General features: G+C 40.9%; 1 protein-coding gene across 5 annotated transcripts in view; it reads right to left on the bottom strand.

Moving 5' to 3' along the window:
- GREB1L (GREB1 like retinoic acid receptor coactivator) overlaps window positions 1–10,546 on the bottom strand; it is a 253,833-nt gene that overhangs the window by 4,038 nt on the left and 239,249 nt on the right. For 4 of the 5 annotated variants that reach the window (XM_045527987.1, XM_045527989.1, XM_045527990.1 and 1 more), the window contains 5 exons: window positions 6,169–6,334; window positions 4,920–5,147; window positions 3,826–3,967; window positions 2,648–2,848; window positions 155–293 (listed from right to left, as the gene is read on the bottom strand). In XM_045527987.1, coding sequence (XP_045383943.1) covers window positions 155–293; window positions 2,648–2,848; window positions 3,826–3,967; window positions 4,920–5,147; window positions 6,169–6,334 — 876 coding nt within the window. Of the gene's footprint in view, window positions 1–154; window positions 294–2,647; window positions 2,849–3,825; window positions 3,968–4,919; window positions 5,148–6,168; window positions 6,335–10,546 lie in introns of those variants that run through there. The other variant, XM_045527991.1, reaches the window with a different exon arrangement.

Below are 10,546 nucleotides of genomic sequence, written 5' to 3'. Positions count from 1 at the left end.
AGGAAATCAGTGGCCCTGGTTTACAAGCAAGATATTGAAATTATTGGCAAAAATCAGTGTTAAAAAGTGTTTCTTTAAAATATGTCTTTCACCTCTGTATTTCATCCAGTGGGAACCAATAGCATTTATAATCAGGATACTAAATTTGATTTACCTTTTAGAAACTTAAATTTCTTAAGAAGATCAGCACCTACAAAAGAGTCACAGAGGTACAAGAGGAGTCCACTGAAAAACACCCCTTCACAATTGACATTGTTGGAGTGGGGTCTGGAGCTGATGTAGCATATGGCCACCTGAAATCATCAAGCAGAAAGAGTGTGGGCATTTCAAGAGCAAGCAAAACGTCTGCAGTTTAGTTGAATCTTTATCTACTTCAGGCTAAGGTAAAGGAGATGAGTTTTTTCCAGTGTTAACTTCAATGGGTAGGTTAAGCTTTGTACCTTTTTTATTTAGTGTGTCAAGTTTTAACCTGTTCAAAAAGCTTCTCGTTTATTTCTCATAATAAAGGACTGTTATGAGAGAAGTTAGTAGTAAGAAACAAAACAAGCCCCTCCAAATAAGAGTCTTTATAAAATTAAAAAATTAGGGCCAGGTGTGGTGGCTCACCCCTGTAATGCTAGCACTCTGGGAGGCTGAGGTGGGAGAATCTCTTGAGCTCAGGTGTTCAAGACCAGCCGAGCAGGAGTGAGACCCTGTCCCTACTAAAAATAGAAAAAAATTAGCTGGATGTGCTGCTGTGCACCTATAGTCCCAGCTACTCGGGAGGCTGAGGCAGGAGGATCACTTGAGCCCAAGAATCAGAGGTTCCTGTGAGCTAGGCTGATGCCATAGCACTAGCCCAGGTGACAGAGCAAGACTCTGTCTCAAAAAATAAAGAAAAAGAGGCCAGGCGCGGTGGTTCACGCCTGTAATCCTAGCACTCTGGGAGGATCGCTCGAGGTCAGGAGTTCGAGACCAGCCTGAGCAAGAGCGAGACCCCGTCTCTACTAAAAATAGAAAGAAATAATTTGGACAGCTAAAAATCTACATAGAAAAAAATTAGCCAGCCATGGTGGCACATGCCTGTAGTCCCAGCTACTCGGGAAGCTGAGGCAGAAGGATTGCTTGAGCTCAGGAGTTTGAGGTTGCTGTGAGCTGGGCTGACGCCACGGCACTCTAGCTCCGGCAACAGAGTGAGACTCTGTCTCAAAAAAAAAAAAAAAAAGAAAAAGAAAATTACCTTCCACAAAAGGCATACTTAGGAAAGATTAAATGTTTAGATTACCTTATTGATGAGAATAAATTTTTAATCAGCTTTTCATTTAAATTTACTTAAATTTTCAACTGATGCTTAAAACAGTTCATGAATTAAAATTTTTGCCTCTGTCTGGCTTCCATGAACATAAAAGGTAACTTCACAAAAATTATGGGGAATTCAATAAGATAGTTAGGAGTTAGAATAGTGGAATGGTTAAATGCATGGGCCAGTCTGCTTGGGTTCAAATACTGATTGCTCCATTTATTAGCCTTGTGAGAATGAACAGTCTCCTTCATTTTACTATACCTCAGTTTCCTCATCTGTGGAGATAGTACCTGTTTCATAGGACTGTTGGGTGAATTAAATAATGTATGTAAACCACTTAGTAAGTATTGGGTAAATGTTAGCTGCTATCAGTAGTAGTGAGATTGTGTTTTCTAATACGTAGGACCCTGAATTCTAGGGCAGAGGAATTGGGATATGTGGGTTAGACACGTAACTTAAATAGATACCACAGAAGGTTTTATTACATCTAATGATTTGTAAAGTTTCTTCTCTCTCTAAAATTCTACCATCTGTGGCTCAATCCACAGTGTAGATTATTGAAACATCATAAAAATGAGAATGTAAAATGTTTACTCTGTTAAATTTAAAAAATTAGTTTCCAACACAGATGGACTTGAGTGTTAAAAGAATGTGTGTAATAGGTATATGTGTTTTTTGTCAATACATACAAAGAAAAAGCCCAGAAGGAAATGTAGCATACCAAAATGTTATGTTCCTGTAACAGGTACTTTTATTTTCTTCTTTATACCTGTATTTAAAAAAAATTCTTTACAAGGAGGATATATGACATTAATGACTAGAATAGAATAATCCTAAGGGAAAGCTTAGTGGCAGGAGCCTGGAGATGCAAATGGCAATTTTTGAAAAAACTAAAACGTGCAAAGAACTTGAGAAAGAAGTCTAGGGTGGGAAGTGGAGAAACACCAGCCATAAAGGTCTCAGGTGGTATATATGTAATCACCTAAAATAGTGGCTGAGACACTATGTGCCCTTGAAAAACTGACAATCTTGTGGAGAAAATCCACATAATTACAATATAATCTGATAAATGTTAAGGCAGGTGGGAGTAAGCAGCTACTTCTGCCCTAAGTCATCAAGGTAGGCTTCTAGGAAGAGCTAACATCTGAGCTAAGCTATGAGTGTTCACTGGCTGGTTTCGTAGAGATGAAATAGGTAGCAGGAGGGAGAGTTGTCATCACATCTTGTGTGCGCCTTTGCATGTGTGAATATGTCTCAGGCTTTTTTTGGTGTCTACTTAAGTTTTGAAAGGCTAAAATGGGAAAAAAATAGGTGGATGTGGATAAGCAGAGTACTAACCACCACCACCACCACCACCCCATTTACCTCCGGTCCAATGTTTAGGTAGCAGTCAATGGCCAGCACAGGACTCTTGAAGTTACGGATGGCTTTGGGGAAGAGTTTATATGAAGCGTGCTGAAGGAATTTCTCCAGGAGAAACTGTGCAGGGGCTGCCAGTAGCGTGTGTTCACTGTCAGGAGCACAGATGTACTGAAGGGGCAAGATGGGTGCTAAGCTCTCTGACACCTGAAATCAGAGCCAAGATGATCATGGGAAATGTGTCTGTCCCTGGATGAAACTGGCAAGGAAAACGATGATATCCTCACCGTCCCAGAATAATAGTAGTAGCACAGTGACAGATGGTAGGTTCTTGGGTCCTGAAATTTTTTTTCCTCTTGGGAATAATAGTACAATAGGATTTAACATAAGTTGCACACAGCAAGGGCAGTAGAAGGTGGAAAGTAGGCTCTTTTGAAAGTTAACTACATTTAACAAGTACACCGTGAGATCTAATAGGCAGCCTTTTACAGTGGTGCTTCCACATGCTGCAAATTATTAGATACCAGTAAATCTCTCAGAAAAGAGTAGACCCTGGAATTCACTCTTCACAGGTTTTGATCTGTATTACTATCTGTAAAAAAAAAAAATTCTGGCAAAAGACGAGAATAGTATCTTGATTCACATTTCTCTGGTGTATCACATAAAGCAGCAGTCCCCAACCTTTTTGGCATCAGGGATCAGTTTGTGGAAGACAATTTTTCCATGGACGGGGTGGGGGGCGGTGGGAGGAGATGGCGAGCAATGGGGAGCGGCTATAAATACAGATGAAGCTTCGCTCTCTCGCTTGCCCACCACTCACCTCCTGCTGTGCGGGCTGGTCCTAACAGGCCACGGACCGGTACTGGTCTGCAGCCTGGGGTTGGGGACGGCAGACATAAAGGATGTAAAAATGTAACATTTGTCATCTTGAAACTAAAGCTTTGATGGAATTGTTAAGGCTTAAATCTAAAGTAATTTCATTGAATTGTCAAAACTTAAGTTTTGGTGCTACAGGAGTCCTCAGTAACAGAAATGAGACTGCAGATTTGACAGTAAGAACTCCCTTTATCACTTCACTTTCCAATCAAGTGGAAGGTGCTTAATGCAAGTATCTAATAACACAGATATTCATAAGATAGCATTGTGTTTATTTTCAACACTCAAATCAGGCTTGTAAAACTTACCATGATCTTTGGTTTAATGATAAAGTCCCTTTGCCCGCCAACCTGAATATGTTTCTTCATGAGACTGAAGTTATTAAAGCGGCAGATGAGCAGGCCACTACTGTTTGTTCTCAGGTTAAAGTCAACATCTTCACAGAAATACCTAAATCATAACCACAACAATAGGTTTCTTTGACTGCCTGTCACATCTCAACCATGAAACTATACATAGAGATATGTATGGCAGATGTTGGGAGAGATCCTAAAATAATCAACCTTGCTTTCATGGTGGAGCTCACCCTCATGACACTGGCCTCTGTAAAACCCTGATTTGGGCATCAAAGGAAGGAGGAAGTAAGGTGATTTTTGTCCCAGATACGCCACGGGATTTTAGATATCCCTGTGCAAAACCGGGACTGTATTCCTACTCTGCGTACTTGGGCAGAACAGCAGTGCAGAGGTGCTTCTAGTTTTAACATTCTGGCTATTAACAGGATGAAGTATCTGCCAAAGTTAAAACACAGAAGTGAAAGCAGCAGCTATTCTGATAGCCACAGGGTCCAGGGCTGGCATAATAGGGACTTTATGGTCCCTGCCTTTCTTCCTTGGTCCTCTCAGATTTTTCAGGAATGTGAATGTAATTTATTCAGGAGGTAAGACCAGGGCTAGTGTGTTTATCCCTGTCTGCTGCCTTTCCCTAGGGATCCAGATCTCTGTGTCTTACTAACACTTGGGGAAAGTGATTTCCTTTGAGTGCTAAGGGTGAATGAGGGTTTCGTCTTACGTGTCTGTGGGTCCACACACTGCCTTGTATTGAGTCAGTAGCTTCTGTGCCTGTTTTAGTTCTTACTGAACAATCAGATGGCTGAAGTGTGTTTTCTAAGCATTTCATGTTGTAACAGCTGTTATTAAGGGTCTAGGTCAGTTTGAAGGGTGATCAAAGGACACATGTTAGGACTTGTGATCCCCTTTCTCCTTGTCCATATAAAGAGTTTCTCAGCTTCTCAGTTAAAGTCACAGAGACAGAGGAATAAAAGCATTACAGAGGCTAGAGCTGGGCAGAAATAATCAGTAGGTGCCAGGATTACTTACTTGTTCTGTGAGGCCTAACTTACCTGTTGAAATCATACTGCACATTCTGAGTCAAGTCTATGTTGAGGAGAATGAAATCGTGCACGTGGCACCTAGAAAATGGGGCCTTTAGGCTCTGACAGGTCAGCTTGCTGCTCCATTTCTGTATGCCCAAGAGTGCGTAGTGGACAATTTTTGGTGTGGCTTCAATATGCTGCAAGACACTCTTCAAGGACACATTCTTACTGGAAATTCCTCCTTCCATGGGCTGGCTATGAAATATGAAGTTAGTTTATGTAAGATGTCAATAAATATTACTGAAGAGAGGATCATTTGTGAAGGGCCTATACTACTATACCCTAGTAATAATGGATGTAATCAGCCGATTGACTTTGTATTAGCCTGGAATGGAAGAGAATGTCAAGCCCAGTTTTCACACTGCCTGTCACTGTTAACTTAAATAAACTGCCCTTTGGGGGTGAGGCTTATCACTTTAGGGCAGAGAAAGAAATCCAGCCCATGTTTCAAAGTGAATAATGAGTAGAGAGTTACCAAAGAGAGGTAGCCAGAGGTCGGAAACATAGAAATATACCTCCCAGTTCTGGTAACTATGTATAATAAAGAAACATTTGAAAATTTGACTGGCTTTAAGTCCATAGTAGAAACAAGGACATAAAATCACAATAGTTAAGCTGGAAGGGGCATAGAGATTCTCTGGCACAGTGTTTAAGGGGGGAGTACTACTGAATTTGAGGGGCTGTTTATTGCATAGTACTTTAAAATGTTCAGCATTCCCTGGTCTTCACAACCCCCCTGAGGACCACCCCCTGGCATTGTGACATCCCCAAATGCTCCCTAGGAGAGCAGCACTGCCCCAGGAAGAGAATCACTGATTTTAGCCCAGCCATAATTTTACAGGTGATGGACTTGAGATACAGAGAGGTAAAATGACTTTCCCTTTTCATACAGATAGTCAAGAAGCAGAGCTGGGACTACAGACCAGGGCTCCTGATTCAGACATCAACAGATAAATCAGTGTCTCAACAGACTTTTATAGGTAACCAACACCATGATGTCAAAATGGTCCAGGAATTTAATGACATAGTGAATGTCTACATGAAAAATTCTTAAGTCATCACAAAATGTGCTAGTGAGGGTAGACCGTGGTTGACCATTTTGCTCTGGAAAGCTGTCTCTGTCTTACATACTTCCATGTGTAACCGCAGCCAAAAAAAGTATCTTCCCTATAGCATTGTGCCATACTCTCCCAGAACTGCTTGGAAGCATCACTACCTGGTCTGCTCCTGAATACTGTGAATGTTCCACAGGACACACGAGTCATCCATCACAACAATGAAAGGCCAGACACACTGGCGTTTAACTCCCAGCTCCTCCAGGCGGTTCCTCTCCAGTTCTAGGTTGTGATACGACAGCTCCTTAATGAGGAACCTGGCAGCACCTGGAAGGCAACATGATCACATCTACACATTTTCCAGTCAGGCTTGGCTGAAGGCCAGCAGGCAGCTCACAGTCTCTCCACAGGCAAGCCCGTTCACGCGGCAACCACTCAGGCGGGAGCCAGCCCAGTGTTCAGAGCAGTGGCTCCCAAACTAGTTTATGTAAGAGTGACTGGAGAATCACTTGAAAGTGTAGATTCCTGGAGCCCATCACCAGAGATTTACTTGAGTAGGTCTGGCGAAGCCCCAGAAACCAGAGATACCTTTGATGATGCAGATGATCTATGAACCACACTTTTGGAGTACTGCAAGAATCCAGTTTCCCCGGTTCGTCAGAGGATACCACATATAGTAAATGCTATTACTTTTAAGTGTGCCCACTCAGTCTTGGAAGCAGCTACTCACATGTCCTGCACCCTAGTGAACTCCCTAGAGTTCACCACAGCTGCAGTGGGTGGGTATGCCACTTCCACTGATGGGTCCCCTGCTTTTAGGTACTTTTAGGAAATTGGCAACAGCATCTTCTCTGAAGAAGATTATGGAAACTGGCACCCCTTCCCTTGATCTGCTTATTGCAAGAGGCAATGTGGTGTAGTAAGAGAATAGACTGGAGCCAACCTGCCTGATTTTTCATCCCGATTCTACCACTTTCTGACCATGTTACCTTGGACAGGTTTAACTACATTGTTCCTTGCCTTCTCCACTGGTAAGGAGGAGACAATAATGTCTATCTCATAGACTGTATGGTGCTCAGGATAGAGCCTCGCTCACGGTATGTACTCAGTGAGTGTCGGCAATTATTAAGATGATCAGCATCAGGAATTAGCCAAATTTTATGAGTGGCCACCCTAAAATGAAACAAAATGTAGATGATAATGAAATCATGAGGCTCAAACTATTAAATCTGTGGAGGAACCCAAAGAAGTTTGAATGGATTAAGGGGTAAAAACAGGATATAGGAAAATCTATCTTCCAAGAATATGTGTGTAAGAGCCCGCATTCTCAACACCATAATAAGGGCTGTATGTGAAAGCCCACAGCGAACATCATAGCTAGTGGTGAAAGACGGAAAGCTTTTCCTCTGAGATCAGGACCAAGACAAGGATGGCTGCTTTCACCACTTCTGATTAATACAATACTGGAAGTCTTAGCCAAAGAAATTAGGCAAGAAAAAGAAATGAAATAAAAGGCATCCAAATTGGAAAAAATAAAACTATCTCTGTTCCTAGACAACATATGTAAAAAAACTCTAAAAGTTTCCCGCCAAAAAAACCCGTTAGAACTAATAGAGTTGCAGATGCAAAATCAACACCAAAAATCAGTTTCATTTCTATATTCCAACACTGAGTAATCTAAAAAAGGAAATTAAGAAAACAGTTCCATTGGCCGGGCGCGGTAGCTCACGCCTGTAATCCTAGCCCTCTGGGAGGCCGAGGTGGGTGGATTGCTTGAGGTCAGGAGTTCGAGACTAGCTTGAGCGAGACCTCGTCTCTACTAAAAATAGAAATAAATTATCTGGACAACTAAAAAATATATATAGAAAAAATCAGCTGGGCATGGTGGCGCATGCCTGTAGTCCCAGTGACTTAGGAGGCTGAGACAGTAGGATCGCTTAAGCCCAGGAGTTTGAGGTTGCTGTGAGCTAGGCTGACGCCATGGCACTCACTCTAGCCCGGGCAACAAAGTGAGACTCTGTCTCAAAAAAAAAAAAGAAAAGAAAAGAAAAGAAAACAGTTCCATTTACAGTAGCATCAAAAAGAATAAAATACTTAGGAGTAAACTTAACCAAGGATGCAAAAGACTTGTATAGTGAAAAGTACAAAATACTGCCAAAATAAATTAAAGACACTAGTAAACAGAAGGACACCCCACATTCATGAATTAGAAGATTTAACGTTGTTAGATGTCAGTACTACCGAAAGTGATTGCAGTCCCTATCAAAATCTGAAAGACTGCAGAAATAGAAAAATCCATCCTTAAACACATATGGAATCTCAGGGGACCCCAAGTGGCCAGTGCAATCTTGAAAAAGAAGCTAAAGTTGGAGGTCTCACAACCTGATTTCAAAACTTACCACAAAGCTATAGTAATCAAAACTGTGGTAGTAGCATGAAGAAAGACATATAGAAAGCCCAGAAATAAATCCCCTCATATATGGTCAAGTCACTTTTGACAAGGGTGCCAAGGGCTTTCAATGGGGAACAGAAGGTCTCTTCAATAAATGGTATTGGGAAACTGGATATCCACATGCAAAGAATGAGGTTGGACTGTTATCTTAGGCCATATAGAAATTAACCCAAAATGGATCAAGGACCTAAACCTAAAAGCTAGAACTGTAAAACATTTAGAAGAAAACATGGGGGAAGACTTCTTCATGACATTGAATTTGGCAATGATTTCTTGCATGTGATACCAAAAACAAAGGCAACAAAAGAAAAAATAGACAAACAAGATTTCATCAAATAAAGTGAAAAGAAAATCCATGGAATGGGAGGAAATATATATAAATACCTGATAAGCAGTTAATATCCAGAGGGTATACTCCCTTATAAGAACTCTTACAACTCAACAATGATAAAACCTAATTCAACTGAGAAATGAGCAAAGGACTTTGGAAACATTTCTCCACAGATGATATGCAGATGGCTAAGAAGCATGTGAAAAGATGCTCAACATCATTAATCATTAGGGGAATGCAAATCAAAATCACAAATGAGATACCACCTCAAGGAAAAAAAAAGTGTTGGTGAGGATGTGGAGAAATTGGAACCCTTGTGCTCTGTTGGTGGGAATGTAAAATGGTGTAGCCACTACAGAAAACAATATGGTCGGTGATTCTTCAAAAAAATAGAATTACCATGTGATCCAGAAATTCCACTTCTGTGTATATACCCAAAGGAATTAGAAGGTTCTTAAAAACATATTTGTACACCTGTGTTCATAGCAACATTGTTCACAGTAGCCAAAAAGTAGAAGAAGCCCAAGTGTCCATCAACAGATGAGTGGATAAACAAAACGTGGTGTATACATACGATGGAATATTACTCAGCCTTTAAAAGGGAAGGACATTTTGACACATGCTGCAACATGGATGAATCTTGAGGACATTATGCCAAGCTATCACAAAAGGACAGACACTGTATAATTCCACTTATATGAGACACTTAGAAAAAGTTAGAATGATGATTGCCAGAGGCTGAGGGGAGGGCATGGGGAGTTGTTTAACTGGTATAGTTTTAGTTCTGCAAGATAAAAAGAGTTTTGGGGATGTGTTTCACAACAATGTGAATGTACTTAACACTTCTGAACTGTACACTTGGAAATGGTTAACATGGTAAGTTTTATGTGTTTTTGCCCAAATTAAAAAATAATAGTTTACGTTTGTATTTATTTGCACATATGTTGGCCTTATCCCCAAATTATTGCAAAAATGGCAAAATTGGTACTATACAATTCAGCCAAATCTGGAATGAGGAAACTTTTTCTCTTAAGGTTCAGTTAGGTACAAAAGAGGGTTATTATATTCGTATAAAAATACTTAAGTTAGTTTGAGGATAGGTGGTTTGTGGGGGGGATGATGGACCAGAAGTATATAAAAATCTTAATTCACTTTATATCAAAAGTGATAAATGTAGAAAATAAAATTTTATTGAAAACAAAACTACTTTTGAAAATATTTTAGTCCCTTATTAAGGCTATTTGAAGCTGAAGGACATGAAAGGGAGCAGAAAAGGAACAAGAAGGGAAGAGGCCTATAAAGGCAGGAAGGAGATGGACGCACAGGCACAGAGGAGACAGAAGCTACGTGGGCAAAGCAGGAGACTCTGGGGAGAAGAAACTTGGAGGTTCAAGAAAACTACTCGGGTCTCGTCTGCCTTCCACTCTAGCTCTAAGCTGGGTGTTAATACTTCCCTTTAACATAGGAATTAGCAGCTCTTGATCCCAAATCCTTCTGCTACTCAGCATTGAGTTAGACACCTCCAAAATCTGATGGGAAAAACTGTTTCAAACTACAGTACAAGAAGTGCCCAGAAGAGCACAGCTCTAAAACTCTGTAGGTTTAGGTGGAGGTTTCCTGTCTGAGTAAGGAAAACGAAAAGGTTCTAGACATCTCCAGTGCCTCCCCACAGCGCTGCCATACATTCAGCAACTGTGAGCCCCATTTGAGAAATCGGTTCATTGCTCTTAAAACCCCATGGGGAAAAGCAGGAAAG

The sequence above is a fragment of the Lemur catta genome, chromosome 16 (genome assembly GCF_020740605.2).
Source record: "Lemur catta isolate mLemCat1 chromosome 16, mLemCat1.pri, whole genome shotgun sequence".
NCBI lineage: Eukaryota > Metazoa > Chordata > Mammalia > Primates > Lemuridae > Lemur > Lemur catta.
Note: the sequence above shows the minus strand (reverse complement) of the source record. Positions and strands in the feature narration are given on the sequence as shown.